This window comes from Stegodyphus dumicola, chromosome 2 (assembly GCF_044657685.1).
Source record: "Stegodyphus dumicola isolate Sdum_Otavi_A_Nest chromosome 2, ASM4465768v1".
Lineage (NCBI taxonomy): Eukaryota > Metazoa > Arthropoda > Arachnida > Araneae > Eresidae > Stegodyphus > Stegodyphus dumicola.
Window position 1 is genome coordinate 19,236,600 of NC_140769.1, and position 19,184 is coordinate 19,255,783.

At 36.2% G+C, this 19,184-nt stretch overlaps 1 protein-coding gene across 1 annotated transcript in view; it reads right to left on the reverse strand.

Annotated features, from left to right (window-relative positions):
• Positions 1-18,324, reverse strand: part of LOC118198669 (excitatory amino acid transporter-like) — a 93,353-nt gene extending 75,029 nt beyond the window's left edge. The window contains exons 1-2 of the mRNA XM_085810490.1: positions 18,163-18,324; positions 12,339-12,493 (exon numbers count right to left, since the gene is read on the reverse strand). Of these exons, the coding sequence (XP_085666616.1) occupies positions 12,339-12,452 (114 nt within the window). The 5' untranslated portion in view covers positions 12,453-12,493; positions 18,163-18,324. The remainder of the gene's footprint in view (positions 1-12,338; positions 12,494-18,162) is intronic.
• Between the last annotated feature and the right edge of the window lie 860 nt (positions 18,325-19,184).

The window sequence follows — 19,184 nt, forward strand, 5'->3', positions numbered from 1 at the left end:
TACTATAATCATTTTCTCAAAATGTTCGTCGAAAGATAAATCAACAAGTACAATATTTTATTTTATGTAGAATAAAACATTTAATAAGGAACAACAGCACTCAAAGGAAATAAAAATAATAAAAGATTTGACGTAAACACATCATAAATCATCGCTGGTCTAAACATTTCCGCGGGGGGAAAACATCTGCTGCTGTATGTCAGAATCGAAACTAATAAATTCTAATGAACAGCGTCCATGAATATATTCAAACTTTAACATCAAAACATGTATTCAGTGAAACAATATTATTCACAAATTAATTTACTATGCGCATTGACATTTTAAAATAACAAATTACAATTCAAGAAATAACGTTTGGTTAACAGAAAGCCGTTTGCTTTCGTTTAATACTCTTATGTAATATCAATAAATCAGATTTCAGTAAGGAATTTACATTTGCTTTAAGAAGCAGCTTATAATAAATAATCAGTTTAAAAGAACTTTAAACTCAGATTAAACGATAATGTAAACGAAACTTATCTTTTCCGTTGAAATTGTCCAGTTGATGATTCGATGTGCCAGCAGCACGGTATGACAATTTTAATTCCAGAATTCGTTTCCAGAATATATGACCAGTAGTCCACACCTGAAAAGAAACTGAGCCGATCTCCAGCAACTAAAAGTTAAATTCGGGAGTAAGAGCTTGTTAAAGCCAAACAGAAATTCTAAACATTTTGTTGCGCCATTTTGGATTCAAATTTAGTTGGGCGCCAATGTGATGTAGCCGTTCCTCAATAGACACTAATGCCGGCTAGCTTTAAAAGGATTTATTAACAGAGCACACAGGAACGGTTACAAACAAAAGAAATATATATAAAAATGAAACATAAACGAAATGGAACATCAAACATTGAGAATAACATAACATAGTAAGCTATCATCATGGCGGCTGGAGGTCGACTGACGTTTTTTCATATCGCCACGAGATGGCGTTTAAATAAAATAGTTCGGTTACAGTTCATGATTCATGGCGTGAATAAAATAGTTCAATTACACTTAAATAGGTCTGTTACAAGGCATATTTAAGAACACAAATTTTCCTTCCTGCGAGGATAACTAACTGTAAGCATTGATAACAATGCACTAGATACTATGGCATGGCGAGAAATTTACGCGTTCCTAAACAAACTCCCCCAAATTTATTGCTTTTCTTAAAGGGAAAGGTTTTCGCATGTGAGTGAGGGAACTTTACTTGAACGTCTCATGTTTTCATGAGTTCGTATTTCTAGGGAAATAGAGTATTGCAATGTCTGCTTGTTGTTAAACTAAAACGTTAGGAATTCTAAATTTTGCCCCTTTAAATTGTGGTTCAGTTTTATAAAGAGAAGTACCGGAGCTCATCTTACTTAGGGCTCTGGTGCGCTCCGGCTAAAATTGCAATTTATCTTTAAAATTGACAAGCACCGGCGGCGGGCTCCGGTGGGCTCCGGCGCAATTGAAGCACTGCATCTGCGAGAAGCATAAAACTGCATGTTTTAAAGCAAGCCTCCAAATTTCGCTGTAATACTGATATAAGAAATCTGGGATAGCAAATTTGTAACAAAGACCTCCAAGCATCATATGCTCGAGTTGTTGGAAGATGAAAGGCAGGACAAGGTCAGAAAGAAATGCCTAGATGGCTAAATGTGAGTCTTTCTGTGGTTCATAGACTTCGGCAACAATTTCTAACCACGGATTCGGCATCCAGGAGTTTCAGCCAATGACGGACAACCGCTAGGACTAGCGCTGATGACCGATATTTGTTGTTATGCGCACTAAAAATTAAAACCTCAATTCAGATCCTCCCTTGCTGCAGTCACTGCAAAGTTGTTGTCAGCGTCAACCGTTCGTACAGGTTGACTTCAAGAAGGATGTCTGTACTCAAGGGCGACCAGCCATTTGCGTGCCGCTCACGTTACATCATAGAAGGGAACGTCTGAGGTAGGCACATCAACATGTCCAATAGGCAACTGATCTATGGAGGGCTGTTCTCTTTACGGATGAGTTCAGGTTTAGTCTCCAGAGGCGAGCGATGTTAGGCGTTATTTAATTTGGAGAGAAACTAGAACCTATTATCATTTATCAAACATCCGTGAAGGAGATGCATACGGAGGAGGTAGTGTCTGAGTTTGGGGTGGTATCTCTTTGGGTGAACACATAGACCTTCATGTCTTTCCACGTGGAATATGAATGCTCAAGCCTATAGAGATGACATCTTTGATGTTTATGTGCGCCCTTATGCCGGGGCAATAAGTCATAATTTCCTGCTACAGGTCGACAACGCTAACCCGCACAGGGCTTGCATCGTGAATGATTATTTTCAGCAGCAATTCAGCGCATGGAGTGGCCAGCTCGATCACCGGACCTGAAGCCTATCCAGAGCATGCTTAAGATACTTCAGAATGAAGTATAGCTGCTCTCAATCCTCCTCTTCAGACCACTGCCACGCTTGCAACTGACTTTTTCACTTCCTACGGAACTGATAGACAGCATTATTAGACTATCGCCCATCGATGAAATATGTTGTAGTATTGTTCCTATGGGAGATTATACTCCATATTGAAGGTAATTTTCCTATACCAAATTGACACACCCGATTTGTTCATTTTATACATATGCTAATTTCTAAAACACCATAATTGTCTGGTAATTTGTTTTCATGTTATTTTATAACTTACTATGTTATATACTGTGGGTCAGTTTCATTAAACTGTACTTGTAACGTTTCGAGTAATCAATATTTTTGTGATATTTTCTTAATTAATGATAACCAGTGTAGTTGCGATTTGCTTGGTTAAAATATGCGCTATAGAAAGCTGCTGAAAAATGCAAAATTGCGATATCTTTTGTTTAGTGATTAACACAAAGGTGAAAAGAAAATTAACATTGCCGATGAAATTCTGAACGTCAAAGAATAAATCTGCAAGTTAAACATGAAATTTTTGTCATGCTTTAACAACATCATTCTGATGATTTTTAGATGCCAAGGGACTTGAGGGTAGTTACAAGAAAGCTTCTTGGTCATCAAAGTTATAATAGAATTTGAAATTGCGCAAAGTGTTGTCGCAGAAGGAAACAGATTTCGCCCTCTTTTTATAGCGATACAAAAAGACCAACATTTAACAGTAACAGCTAAGTGCAATCAATAGTTCACCTACTTGAAAATTGTCTGTATTGAACCAAGCGAACGGAGAGAACGTGAATTTAACATTAATTCCATGACTACATGCAGATTTAACATTCGATAGTGTTAATATCACATTTGAGAGTTTTTTGGCAAGTCGAAAATGTCTTGTTTGGATACATAAAACATTTAAAATAAATTATTATTGCGATTGTCTAAACATATTGTGATTTGAGAAAGCTGATAACTGGAAAGTGATATGCTGAGAAAGGCTGAGAAAGTGATATGCTGGGTTCCATTTTGTTGATAATGTAACGATTCCAAATTCATGCTGGTCCAATTAGTTCTCTTATGTGGGAAATATATATTAATTTAATATATTATTTATAATATAATTATTAATTTATATAATAATATATATTAATTTAAACTGCAACAAATATAACAAAAGAATATGGGAAAGAACTAAATGCTAAAAAACTGATAGTAAGTAACAAGAAGCGTTATTCAAGAAAGAAGAACTTTGAAATTTCTCACTGAAGAACATGAGATTTATAATTCAAAAAGAGGAAACCCATAAATACTCCACTGCCTATCTCTGCTTCTCAAAAATTCACATTTTTCTTTTTTCTGCAGATAAAATTATTCAAAACGCTCTCTCCGTAGGCGAATGAGATTTCATGGAGGCGTTTCGCATTCTTCTTCTTAAATTCTTCTCATAAAATTCTTTTGGTTCCAGTTAATGATTCCAATCTTTCCCTATTTACCGACAATTTTTAAACATAAAAACAATGTTACCTTTCTGTCAGGTTTTAGTCAACATATGGTGCTGGCGGCTTCTTTTCTGCTATTTAGCTGTAATATTCTAGACTTTCTCTTTGTTATTCTCATATAGTCATATTTCTTATATAGTCATTCATATAGTCATTCTCATATTTCTTTTTCGTTATTTTCAATCTCTCGGCTGAAGGAGAAAGTTATGTTTAACCTTCGAAGTCCTGCAACTTTACTCACGTTACGCCCATTCTTGCTGCTTATAGCTGATTTAAAATTTAAATTATTATTGTTGTATCATTAGAAGTTTCGCATTTTTTGAAGTATCTGATATCGAGATTTCCCATATGCCGTAACCACTGGGGTTATACAATAAGACATCGCGTGGTATGAATGGTAAGGAAAAATTAAGATTTTCGACAGCAGGGATTTGGAAACCTAAGTAATGGGCATGAACAAATTTTGTGAAATTAGGGGTGAATGTGCTGCCCTCGAAGAACATTTTCCTTTGAAAAATTAAAGTAATTACATGTGTAACAGAATATTATGCCGATTCAGCGAATATTCGATGTTAAAAATATTTTACTCATCTTTTAACAACTTCTAATACATTGTTGTGTGCCTCCTGGGTTCGTATTGGATTGAGTGCACATAGAATAGATGATAGCTTCACAGAATTAATTTTTTCAAAGGAAACACTTTACGGTTCTAGAACTTTCCACAAAAGTACTCAGTTCTTCTTAGTGTAACAGAATACAATAAGTAGTTGCCACGTCTAACTACTAAGAACGTTAAACACATCGCAATGTAAAGCGCATCTAAACAGCGAAGCTCGCACGGAAATCTATCAATACTCCAAAAACTTTTTTTATCTGAAAAACTTAGAAATTGATGCTCTCTTCGGTTCTACGCAGTTTATCCCCGGCAGCCGAGAAATATCCAGTACCTTCCATTTTTCAAAATTACTGGAGAGCATATACCGTTAAAATTACATGAAAAGGTCGAATACGGTCACAGTTACATATAAGGATTAATTAATTATTCAGTTACAGTACAATTACAGTTACACAAGGACCTGACAACAGAGCCGTAGTTAGGGTTTTCAGGAACAACTCAAGATTTTGCGCCCCTTTGTGTGTGCAAGAATGGAAATCGCTACCCGTGGATGCTGAACCCCGGGACAGATGTCCCCATTTGCTACTGCCGAACCAAAATGTCGCCCAAATAGTGGCCAAGTTTGACATTAGCGATTTCTCGGCAAATTTGGCGAGATGGTCATTTACTTCAATGCTAAATGGACTTGCCCTTGTAACCTTATTTTCCTGCGAAACTTCGACTTCCTGAAGCATTTTACATTGTAAGGATCTTAAGTTTTACTAACGTTTATTTTATTTTAAATCGTTACTATCACTTCTTATTTTCTACTTCCGGCCAGAATTATAAGCGTGAAGGAGTTTATGCAAAGTTGTCTGGCGAACGCCAAGTATTTAAGTGTGGCCTTTTTGCCAAGCAGAAGAGAGGAAGCCGTGAGTTCGAAGCAGGCCGCTTACCTTAGAAGTTACGCAGTTGCTACTTTGCCTTCCAGGCCAGAGGTTTTAATCCTCTTGATAAATTAAACGTATTGTAGTGTTCACAGTCTCTGTGCTACATACGCTTCCTGTTATTATAAGGCCAATCTTATTCTAAAGTTAAATTAGAGTTTAGTTTTATTTTGATATCTTTTAAGTTAGACCCCGAGTGGAGGGTCATTGTATTCCGAAGTACGGAAGTCATTGTATATAAAGAAAAAAATAAAGGGTTTTGTATACCCTTCGTCTGTATCCTGTCTACTTACTACAATTAGTGAACATAGCTTTAGTAAGCTCTCTGTTCTAGTCAGGTCATTGTATGTTTCCGAAGAAGGTTAGAAGAAACATTGAACCTGATAGTGGCGCCCGACGAAGAATAACCATGGCCGAGTTTCAAGAAGAACCTGTGCTGCCTGCAGAAACAGCTCAGAATCCAGAAATGCCAGCTGCCGCCCTGGAAGGATTTGGGTATATTGTCCAGACCATGCGCGCTTCGATGAAACCAGAAGCAACGTTTAATGGAAACTCACAGGTAACCAGTTTTTTTGGAAAAATTGGATGACCACTTCATGCTCTACCCCGTGCACGAGTTTCAAAAAGTTACCTTAGCTACCAGCGCTTTGAGGGGCCAAGCGCTTAACTGGTTCAAATGTATCGGCAGAAGTCTCTTGGGTCAAGCAGGAAGTCCCACCTATACCTACGAAAATTTCAAGACTGCCCTACTAAAAGCCTTCCCTGTTGTAAGGGATCGTGCGAAATTAGAAACAGAACTTTTCAGTATATATCAACAAAGAATGGAAAACCTCTCGAGTTTTATTTTAAGAAAAATTCACGTTTTCAAGCTCTTGTATGGAAACCGTCCGGATCCTGAAATATTTCAAGTGATTTTGCCGAGGCTACTACCCCAAGTGCAAGACTTTATTGAATTGAGAAATCCGACTACACTGGAAAAATTATTTGAGCTAGCAATCCAGTTTGAAAGTAGAAGAACGGCGGACGTCGAAAGAAGATGCCAATATCAACAGCGAAACCAATTTGGTACGCCAAGACTACAGCAAACTCAAGCACATGGCTACGGAGAAAAAGCGAATCAGTGGGCAAGGAAACCCGAGCATTCAAAAACAGCCGGCGAACGTCGACAGTTCAATAGCAACCCAGGAAAAAAGTCTCAAGGCCAGTGCAGAAAGAAGGAAAGCACCGAAAGAAAAAATAATTTAAACTAAAACGGATTTCTGCTGACGAGAGGGTGCGGAAATCCGAAGGCCACGAAAACCCCTCTTCCTACAAGTTAAATACAGTAATGGTGAAAAATTTAACTCTTCCGAAGATTGAAGTCTTGGTAAATAATATCCCGGCCACCGCACTCCTGGATACCGGCGCGCAGTGTTCCTGTGTGGCAGAAGTCTTTTTTAGAAAGTATTTTCGCAAATACCGCATATATAATGCGGATAATACAACAGTATTAGCGGCGCAAGGAGAACAATGTAAGTGCGTAGGTAAAGTACCTTTGTACATCCGTATCAAGGACGAACAAGTAAAGGTGATGTTTTTTATAGTAAAGAATTTGCAAGCACACTTAATACTAGGAATAGACTTTCTTTCAGACGCACAAGCTACACTGGATTTTAATGAAGCGTCTCTTAAGCTGACGATGAAACCAGTGCGTGTAGAAAAGGTTGAACCGCCGAGGTTAAATCTTGACCACCTGCCTAATGACGAGCAAGATAGAATCCGACAAGTGGTAAGTGAATTTGCTTCCTTATTTAGTGATATTCCAGGATTTACCCAGGTTACTAACCATAGTATTGACACCGGAGATGCATTGCCGGTTCGTCAAAAACCATACCGGTATGATAAGAATAAGGAAAAAATTATAGAATGGCATATTACCGATATGCTACGTAAAAAGATCGTAACGCCTATCTCAAGTAGTTATGCTAGTCCGGTGGTTTTATGTAAGAAAAATAATGATTATCCTTTGGAGCATCCAAAAAGGTGGAGATTCGCTATTGATTACCGTAAATTAAATTCCATAACGAAATATCCGGTATATCCGTTACCGATTATAGAAGAAATTTTAAGGAACATAAAATCAACCAAATTTATGACAACTTTAGACTTAACGAATGGTTATTTTCAAATAGGGATCAGGCCTGAGGACGTGCCTAAGACTGCTTTTATAACCAAGTCTGGCACTTATGCATTTTTGCGAATGCCATTTGGCCTTTCAGGCGCCCCAGCAACATTTCAGCGATGCATGGACATTGTGTTAAGACCTGTTCTCGGAAAGTCCACATTTATCTATTTAGACGATATCATTATTACTAGTGATAATCTAGACCAACATGTACAGGATTTAAGACAGGTGTTTTCTTTATTAAATGAGGCCGGTCTAAAAGTTAATGTCGAAAAGTGCAAATTTGCAGCCCCTGAATTAAAATATTTAGGTTACAAAATATCGCAAAAAGGGATCGAGACAGATGAATCAAAAATAATCGCTGTACAAAAGTATCCGACTCCAAACACGGCAAAGAAGCTCTCTTCTTTTCTAGGACTTTGTTCATATTATAGGTCCTTTATAAAAGATTTTGCGGCTATCGCTGAGCCATTGTTAAAATTAAAAAGGAAAAAGGCAAGATTCTCGTGGACGGCCGAAGCCAATAGTGCTTTCAAAAAATTAAAACAAGCATTAACGCAAGCCCCTGTGTTGAAATTTCCTGAAAAGGATGAAAATTTAGAAATTTCAGCGGATGCTTCGGATTATGCGGTAGGAGCGGTACTTTCGCAAAATCAGCAGCCAGTGGCATTTTTTAGCCGAACTTTAAATCAAACACAAAGAAACTATTCCGCGACCGAGAGAGAGGCACTTGCAGTTCTGTTAGCAGTGCAAAAGTTCCGAGTCTATTTTGGAAAGGCGCCGATAACAGTATATTCTGATCATGCGGCGGTAACTAGATTGTACTCAAGAAAAAAATTATCCCCAAGGTTAATAAGATGGGCACTCAAGCTGCAAGAATATAATCTGGTAATCAAGCATACCCCCGGAAAGGAAAATATCGTAGCAGATGCCCTGTCACGAATTAAATTAGACGAACAGGGTAATACCGTAAAAGTTGCAATGCTGACAGCGTGTACAATAAATTCCCGAGAAACTGTAATAACCGAACTGGGTAAGGATCCTGAGTTTGGAAGTATTTATGAGTATTTGAAGGATCCTGAAAATTTTAGCCACCAAGATATTGTGGCGATAAGAAATAGGGCGGCCCATTACGAACTAATAGATGGTCTATTATTTTATACAAAAACTACGAATTCCAACAACGAATTTCGACCTGTTATCCCAGCTAGTCTTAGATTAAATATCCTGCAAGAGCTCCATGACAGCCCTTTAGCTTCTCATGCTGGTATTCGAAAAACTACTCAACGCGTACGCGAGGCAGTCTACTTTCCTGAACTGCAAAAGTTAACAAGGGCGTATGTCCAGTCCTGCCCAACATGTCAAGCCGTTAATTATATTAATTTCCGCCCGGCCGGGTTTCTAAATAGTATTAAATCCGAATTTCCAAATGAAATAATCGGCATCGATTTATTGGGCCCTTTCCCAAAAAGTCAGTTAAACAAAAGTCGCTATCTCCTTGTTATAGTTGATCATTTTAGTAAATGGACCGAAATTGTTTCTCTTAAAACGAGCCTCCGCGAAATTAGTTACCGATTCTATTTTAAATAAATATATTTTAAAATACGGGGCGCCCCTAAAAGTTATATCGGATAATGGTCCTCAATTTGTAAGTAATATATTTGAAGACATGTGCCAAAAACTGGGCATACGTCATTTAAAAATGGTCCCGTATCGGCCGCAATCAAATATAGCGGAACGGGTCAACAGAAATATAGTGAAAATTATCCGTAGTTATGTTAAAAATTTTCATAAAAGCTGGGATAACTATGTCAATGAATTTGCTTTCGCCCTTAGGACCGCAAAACATGATACAACGGGCAAAACTCCTGCTGAGTTATTTCTAGCAGAAAGATTATAACGCCGTTAGATAAATTATTTTATGTGCAACAAAGAGCCCCAGAATTTAAAATGGGTGATATAGAAAAACTAATTAAGGAAGCAAAGAAGAATACGGAAGTAGCACAAAGAAAACAGAAGCTCTATTATGATTTGAAACGACGGGGAGTAACTTATAAAGTAGGGGATGAAGTACTAAAAATTAAGTATTCACTTTCTTCAGCACCAGAAGATAAAACTGCCAAATTTTTTCCACGCTTTGAAGGACCATATGTTATAGAAAAAATAACTCACGCTGTTGTAGTGTTAAAGGCAAGAAATGGTGAAACCTGTTCCGCAAACATTGACCAGATAAAACCATTCTATGACCGTAATAAAATGCAAATCTTTTCAGATCTTTTGCAGGATCCGGTACGGCAGACACCGCAGGTACAAGTTCCAGAGGTGGGAAAACGACAAGTACAAGGGCAAGCCAATGAGAGACAGAAGCAAGTGAAAAGAAAATTGCCCCGCGGAAAAATTGAAGGTACAAAGAAAAAGAAGCCGTTCCACCGTCCAAAAAACAGAGTTCACGAACACCCCCAGAATGAAGAAGGGAGAAGGACGACGTATGTGGAAAAGACCGGGAGAAAGGACGGCAACTATAACCCGGCTGTGAAACGGAAGATTGACTCATCCGACAGAACTCTCCGCAGCAAAAGTCGCCGAACTGCGGAAGGGCCATCAGCGGCGGAGGAAAAAGTACAAGAAAAATTTGAACGGCCAACAACGAGGTCCAAGCAGGATCACGACAGAAGTTTCCCGGTTCCACCAAGACCAGCTGCCTTCAAACGGCCAAGACCACAAGCAGAGGACAGAAGGAAGATGTTCAAGGGTGGCCGTAGTTTTGAAAAACGGAAGCTTCCAGAGGAAAGCACTGAAGGGCGAGCCCGTACAAGAAGGAGGATCAACCAAGCTACGGTCTGCAGCACCTTTAAAGACTGGGCACAGAAAAGGATGTCTGAATATTACAAAGATAAGTAAAATTTTATGTTACTTTACAAACTTAAGTTAATCTTTCATTCTTACTGCAAGTGGCAGATTTCAAGAAGTTTTACCTCATGCGAGGTCTACCTTTATCGCCAAAAGGGCGAGAAATGAGTTGTGACCGATTTTCTTATTATGTTTTTCAATTACTCGCGCGTAAAACTAAAGTTGATGTATAATAGCGTTGTATAAAGACTTAAATATTGTAAAAAGTTATTGTATAAATTTTATTTAAAACATTCTAACAAGAAAGAAGTTTTAGTCTGAAAGACTTTTTGAAATGTAGTATTATTTCAATGTAGAAAGAATTGGCACTTGCTTTGAAAAGAATAGAAGTTAACAATGTACTACTAATGTATGTTTTCAAATGTGTAAAATTAACGGCATCTTGATATGTTCTTGTATACATGTGAACTGTTATTTTGAATGTTTAGAAATACCGTGATATGGTAAAAGTGAAAGTAATGTTAAAAATTTGTTATTCGTGTGACTGTAAAGATTAAATCATGGTGAATATGTGTTAAAGGTTGAATGATGTAGTTAGGCTCTCTGACGCTACACTTTAGAGTTAGCCACTTTCAGAATAGTACCTCAGGGTCTAGAGTTGAAATTAGGGTGTGTTAAGAGGTCTCGTATGTTGAATTTTAACACGTTAGTGTTTTGATTGTAGGAGGAAGTGTTGAACACATAGACAGAAACACATTCGTGTTTGGTGTTTTTACAACACATGTCAGAGAGCACGGGGAGAGATAATTAAAATAGTCATGAATGAAATAAGAATGTTAAGAAAAGTATATTCTATATGTTATTTTCAATGTCATTCTGTAACATTTCATTAAACTAGTTTTCCTTCCAGATCTCTGGAAGGAACCAGAATTGAATAAAGCTCCTGTTTAGATGCAGTACAGATGAAAAAGAAAAAAGATTGTTGTATATTCCGGGAGCTGCTATTGTAACAAATTTCTTTCTTTTAAAATTTTCTAGTTTCTAGCTAAGTTATGACTGTAAAAGGTTGGCCTCGCGTTAGTTTCTAGAGCTAAAAGTTTTCAACAAGGTCGTTTTAGACCTCAGTTTCAAACTAATTAACTCTGGCGGGAAGTATGTAAGGATCTTAAGTTTTACTAACGTTTATTTTATTTTAAATCTTTACTATCACTTCTTATTTTCTACTTCCGGCCAGAATTATAAGCGTGAAGGAGTTTATGCAAAGTTGTCTGGCGAACGCCAAGTATTTAAGTGTGGCCTTTTTGCCAAGCAGAAGAGAGGAAGCCGTGAGTTCGAAGCAGGCCGCTTACCTTAGAAGTTACGCAGTTGCTACTTTGCCTTCCAGGCCAGAGGTTTTAATCCTCTTGATAAATTAAACGTATTGTAGTGTTCACAGTCTCTGTGCTACATACGCTTCCTGTTATTATAAGGCCAATCTTATTCTAAAGTTAAATTAGAGTTTAGTTTTATTTTGATATCTTTTAAGTTAGACCCCGAGTGGAGGGTCATTGTATTCCGAAGTACGGAAGTCATTGTATATAAAGAAAAAAATAAAGGGTTTTGTATACCCTTCGTCTGTATCCTGTCTACTTACTACAATTAGTGAACATAGCTTTAGTAAGCTCTCTGTTCTAGTCAGGTCATTGTATGTTTCCGAAGAAGGTTAGAAGAAACATTGAACCTGATAACATAACCTTAAACAAGACGTACTACAATTTTACGTATAATATCACTAAAATTATTTACATATATATAAAATTCGTAAAACTATTTAGATTTAAAATGAAATTATAACTCATTTTTAAATGTTTGAAAACTGCATTACCGTATTTTTACACTTGCTTGAATTACTGGTCACTTGAATGGGATTTACATGCAGTATCATTGGCGTCTTCGTGTTGCTCTCCACGTCCATTTCGTGCTCTATTCCCAGCGACATCTGCTTAGTCAGTCTTGACTATTTTTACCACTCAGGAGAATCTGTAAAAGAAATTGTAAAATGTAATGAAGACGTAACAGTAGTTTGCCTGAATGCTTTAGCTTCACTGTAATAAAAAATTCTGGAATAAAATACAAAGTTACAACAAAAACATAACGAACAGTTCAGATGACAGTTCTTTTGACCTTTTTCAAGTATCAAAGAACTTTTCCGTTGAGCAGCTGTTAACTGCTCAACGGAGCTGCGTTTCTGATTTATATCTGGGTAATTTATATACGCCTGTATATATGTATATTTAATTACACCATTATTATTATTATTATTATATATAACTACTATCTGTTATATATCTGTGGAAAATTATTTAGTCATTGTCAAGGAGTACCGGAAAATTTTTCATCAGAACCATGTTTGTGAATTATATCTGTACGATTACAAAAGCAAATTCATGAAATAACTCAAAAACAAGAGCCAAAAATGTAAGGTCACTAAGATTTTTATTATTAAAATATTAATAATGAATGTAATAAATTTAAAAACATTTCTAATCAATTTACTCTGTACGAATTTTCTATATATGTAAATAATTTTAATGAAATAATAAGTGAAATTGTAGTACCCTTTGAATAATGTAACATGAAAAGGCTGAAGAACGCGAAGCTCTGCCGGAAAATTAAAATTACAGGGCGAAGTCTATTAAACATTGAGGCGAATGACTATCTCGCTAAAATGGCGAGATATCGCCAAGCTGGCGATGGTTTTGCAACTGATTCTTTTCGCTAAATTTGGCGAGAGGAATTACTGTGTAACCAGAAAAAAGTTTCTTGCCATAGATAAAGCCGTAAAACATTTGCACCATTACTTCTACGGCAAATAAATCTTGCTTCGTACAGATCATGCATCATTAACCTCGCTTTTAAATTTTAAGAATCCAGAAGGTAAGATTGCCAGATGGATGCACAGACTCCAGGAATATGACATCCCTATATCTTATCGGAAAAGATCATAATGCGGAAACTCCGACGCCCTTTCTAGAAGACCTTATCCAGGAAGCCCTCGATATTGTTCCAGGATCGAAGCGAGCTTGAAAATACGAGCTGCTAAAGCCAGTCATACGTCAAGTTACCAATTCAATACCGTCCGACACAGACCCATGGAATAAAGTACTAGTCAGGAAAGACCAGTTGGAAGACGGTGACATTAAAAGTATAATAGAATCTTCAAATAGCATGCGTACTTGGCAGGACATTTCGATCTATAGTCCTAAATCAAAACAATATTAAACTCTCTAGGATTCAATCCATATTCAAAACGGCGTCGTGTACTGAAGTTCGAATCGGATGAGGGAAAGGCATTCCGATAGCAGCTGATACTTCCAAAATCCCGGATGTCCTTAAAGAACTACATAACAGTCCGATAGGAAGCAACTTCGGAATAATGAAGTCAGCATTGAGTTCGAAAGCGCTTCTACTGAAGTAATGCAAGGGCTGACTTGTAGAAGTGATGCCAATTGTGCAATGCCTGTGCCTATCGGAAAGGACCGAAGAGGCGAAGTTGAGGGAAGCTGCAACATTACAATGTAGGAGCGCTTCTTGAACGCGTATCGCCTGCGACATCATAGGAGCTCTGCATTGGATTTCCAAGTTTAGAGAGCCTCTTCAGTTACATTCCGATCAAGGAAAGAGTTTTATCTCGGCTATAATTGAAAGAACTCTGCAAATAACACCTTTACATCTTCAGTCAGATGGCGTGGTAGAGAGGTTTAATCGAACCATCATTATAACATCTCCCTAGTGGTTTCTAGAAATCAATGGGACTGAGACTAGAAGTTACCTCTGTTCTTGTTGGCCTATCGCAGTGCTGTCCACGAGACTATCGGCTATTCCCCATCCCAGATTCTCTTCGGTTGGGACATATGTCTGCCTTGCTATCTCTTAGTTAGTCGCCCTCCAAATGCACCTTCTTCACCTGAGGAGTATATTCAAGATCTCCAGGCACGGTTTGAAGTCATGCACCATTTTGCTCGAGAGCCGGTCAGCTTGGCCACGGAGAAGATGAAGATACAATACAACGTGAATGCTACAGGGCATCGATTCAAAGGTGAAAAGGTGTGGTTTTGGAATCCGATTCGACGGAAAGGACCTTCTCCTAAACCTCAGTCATTTTGGGATGGTCCTTACACACTGTTTAACAGACTGAAAGACGTCGTAGTTCGGATCCGTAAGCGATCAAATTCTAAGTCCAAAGTCATTCATTAGGACAGCCTAACCCCTTCCTATGGCCAGAATATATAGACCTCATCGTGTATATAATGTAAGTCAGGGTTTCTTAAATTTTTTTCAGTTGCGACCCCTTTTTATCCCTGAGATTTTTTCTTGAACCCCAGAACCCCATAATAATATTTACGAAAATTTTGTGGGACCCCATAAGCACTCGTATTTCGGAAATCCGACACACGCGTGAGTGAAACTGTCAATTTTTTCACTTGTACTGTAATATACTATTGCAGTTTTAGGTCATTCACTTTAATTTCTAATTTTAAAACATAAAACAATGTGAAAATTTAAATAAGTAACAGACGAAATGATAGCGTCACGTGCAAAAGCAAGGAAAACGAACGTTTATATTATAAAAAGAATGTGTTGAAACATTTTCGGTTTTTTTTTTTTTTTTTCGGGGGGGGGGGGTCTGTATTTTCTTATCTTTATATATTTTCAGATACATTGTGTAAAAATATTTGGTAATTGTAAAATTATTATATAAATTAAAGAAATTCAGAAGTCAAACAACAAAAATCAGCGTTGATTTCTGAATTAGTATTTGTTCGACATGTTGTTATTGTGTTTTAAAATTAAAGAAATATCAAAACTGCTAAAATTTTTGGCGACCCCCTGCTGCAGGCAGGTCGCGACACACATTTTAAGAAACCCTGATGTAAATAATAAACTAAGACTATATAAATTTTGTTTCTATATAACTATATAAATTCATGCATTTAATTATTAATTTAGTATTTGATTTGTTGTATGTTATTTATAGAAATTATTGTTTTAATATTGCACTGATTTTAAACAACATTTCATCTCATAATAAACCTCACACCTCTGTAATGCAAGAAAAACTGCTGCTCTTCTGGTACTTTTCTTCAGACTGAAAACAACATTGTTAAAGTATCAAACTTATTTAACACACCTTCAGGCGAGGGTTTTGTACATTACTTTTTATATTCATCATCATTAATCGCTTTGTGGCTGTTAATTGTTATGCTTTCCAATATATCCTCTTCAGTAGGAATTCCTGAGGTCTCACTATCGTTATCTCTATATAAATAATCTTGTAATTGTTCATTATTTTTTAATTATCCTTGATTTTTAAACTGCAGCCACATATTGTTCAATTCCTCATTTTGCTCATCGTCGTCATTAATATGATTATTATTACTACTATAATTTAGTATTTAACTTGAAAATGAAGACAGCAGTTTTGAAGCAACTGCGAACAGTTTTTTCAGTGCCATCATAATTATATACTTTCGAAAGTTCAGATACGCTGTCTCACATAAAGGTAGATTACTTTCAACTCCCATTACGGAGCTCTTCAAAAATTTTTCCTGTTATATATTTTAAACACTTTTTACCGCACTCTTTGATCCAAAGCCGTTTCGCAGTGGTATTTTGAGGAAAGAAAAAGGGATTTGGAGGAAAGGGGGGAACCTTAAAATTTTTATACGTTGTTTTGATATTTTGAGGGTCAGCATTGTGACTGTCTATTACTAGAGCAATATTTCGTTTCATTACAGCCATGTATTTATCTAAAATTTTAAACACTTTGTGCGAAGAACATGATATTTAATAAATAAAGGTAACAGACAAAATGTAAAAAAAAAAAAAAAAAAAAAAAAAAAAAAAAAAAAACTTTGGACGTAATTTAAAATCTGAAACCTTTCAGATTTTCTTTTCTTGCTTATTAATTTTTTAAAAATATTAGTTATTGGGTTGGGGGGCAGATTAAGTTATTTAAGAATTTTGAAGCTCATTAAAAGCCAGATTCATCATCGTCGAACATTAATTAGGAGGTTATTGATTTAATGGAACATTCAGTTTTAAGCATTATTTTAAGTAATGCAAAGTAAAAAAATCAAAATACTACTCAAATGTGTATAAATTCCACTTCAGCAATCTCGTGCATTATTTAGTTTAAAATTTGTTCGGCGTAGATGACATTTGCAGGTCTCTTAAAGTTTTCTGACTTTATTTAACGTTTATATTTCTCTTCCTCTCTCCTTGCTTCGACACATCGATAGACGCTTTTAGGAAGAAGATGTTGTAGTTAAGCGTTTGCTTGATACGAAATGGTTACCATATTTCGATGCTGTCTGTGCTCTGTTTGGAGATTATGAAATAATCAAAAAGGCAACTGAATCTTTGATAGCTGACACTAAATAAGAAGTAAACTAAAACAGACGGATTAAATAAAAAATTAACGAGAATTTTTTTTTTTTTTTTATTTTTTTTTTACTGCAAAGGCATTTGATTACACAGTGGCCACCATGCATCAAAGATGCATGAGATTGGAACTTGAAAAAAAAAATACAAAAATAGAATTACACAAAATGAGCCACAATTCTTGCGAGATTAAAGCTATGTTTACAGCTGTGGAAGCAGTGTTTTGCACTGGAATTCTGATGAGATGTTACAGGCAAAGAAGGTAAAATGAACAAATTAAAAAGAATTATTCTGACAATTCTGTGGAATGATAGTCTTGAAAAAGTGAGCAAATTAAGTCATGTTCTTTAGTCGGAGATTGAAAATATGGCTGAATCTTCTTAAATCTGTTACAACCTATCTTCAAGAAAGTATAGACAGATCTAGCGAATATAAATCGGAAACAAGAAGCAGGTGTCCAGAAATATATTACAGTTATAAAAAACACAGAACAAAAGGTTTAGTCTTCGTTTTGCAAAACGATAAAATAATTTTAAGGTAAAAGTGAAAAGTTCAAACAACGTATCAAAGCTTATGCTTATATTAGAAATTGATTTTCATTTTCCAATAAATTGAAAACAGTTCATTTTGATGCAAATTAGCAATAAAGAATTTGTCAGTGCTTATTACGATGATTAACTTAGTAAACTCTCCTATAAGATGCAATTAGTCATGATCATAGAACACGTTTTTTTTCATTTAAAATTTAAACGAATAAAATATTATCCATATAAATACATACATGCTCAAAATAGAAAGGAACAGCAGCGTTTTGCTATCATTAAAAGATGAATAATTCCATTATGTATTATGTGCAAAGTTGTGTTTTCGGCTATCTATGTGATAAAAGTCAATGTAGAGCAAGAAATATACGCGCTATTTCCAGTTTCATTCCAAATTCAAAAGAAGTGAATGAAAAATGGTTCATCTATCACATCGTTATCCATTTATCAATGCTATGATTGTTCAGACCTGTACTTATTTAATATATCTTATACAAATTTCTTCGGAATTTGAAATACATGTTTCGTTTATTTTTCAATAAGGTCACCAACTGCACCCTGCAAATTATTAAAGCCATGCAATACCGTTTATTATATGCATTTTACAACCCTATGTACACAATAAAAATTAAGAACATCTGCACAATAAAAATTAGGTTTATCACAATCAAAATTAGGTCTGCTACTTTTCGCTACTCTAGAAAAGTTAAAGAAATTTCTTACCTGAATACTACAAGACAAACAATATAATTCCATTATTAACTTCGCAAGCACAATAATGCTACGATTTACTCAAGCTTCTTTTCTTTCTAACCAGTTTAGTTTAGAAATGCGCATCCATTTGCAGGAATGGCGAGTGGGTTGAGCTTTCCAGTCACGCTGGCGTGCACAAGACACCTGTTTATTTGCAGGTGGAATGTCGGAAGAGCAAGAGAATGAGAGGCAGAATTTTGGGGCACCACTAACATCAGAGGAAATAAGAAAACCTTGATCTCGCAGTATTCGAGATTCTTAAAAGTAAAGTAAGATCATTCTTCTTCCCAGGCCATTTCTTTTTCTTCATAGAATTTTATTGAGAAATAAAATTACCGTTTAGAAGAAATTCATTACCGTCTAACGTATACAGATTTTTGTCGTAATTAAGATTATTTATTCTCGTTTGCCATCGTCAAGATTAATCACGAGGGAAAAAAAAAAGTTAAAATTCAGTTTAGTTTCTTACGTATGAAATGTTGCATATTAAATGATTTTGAATCTGAGACGTGAAACATGTTAAAGTACCGCTGAGGGAAAGGACTTCACTTGAGGGAAAGAATACACTATAGGCTTTTAGACTTTATTTCAATAATTCATTAAACATAAAAACTCTTATAGTATATTTAGATAGTCGTAAGTGTTCCCTCTGCAAATCAAGCGTCTTCCCCTTCTTTGCCCTGCTATAACACAGTTGTTTAGTTATTGAGAAGCTGAAGATGACATGAGATTTTTTTCTTAGAACTTTTGTCTCTAATTTCTGGTTTTACTATTTGCTGTATGCTTACAGTCCGTATTTTATTTTTATCTTTGCAGAGTCATTAGGTTATTTTGAAGCAGGAGACGTGAAAAATGTGCAATGCGTCGCCGGGACTCGAACCAGGGACTTCTCGAATACGAGTCGAGTATGCTTCCAATTACACCGCAAAGGCGTACGGAAATGAGGGAGAAAATACCTTATATCTTATCTCCTAAGGACAATTTTCCTACGA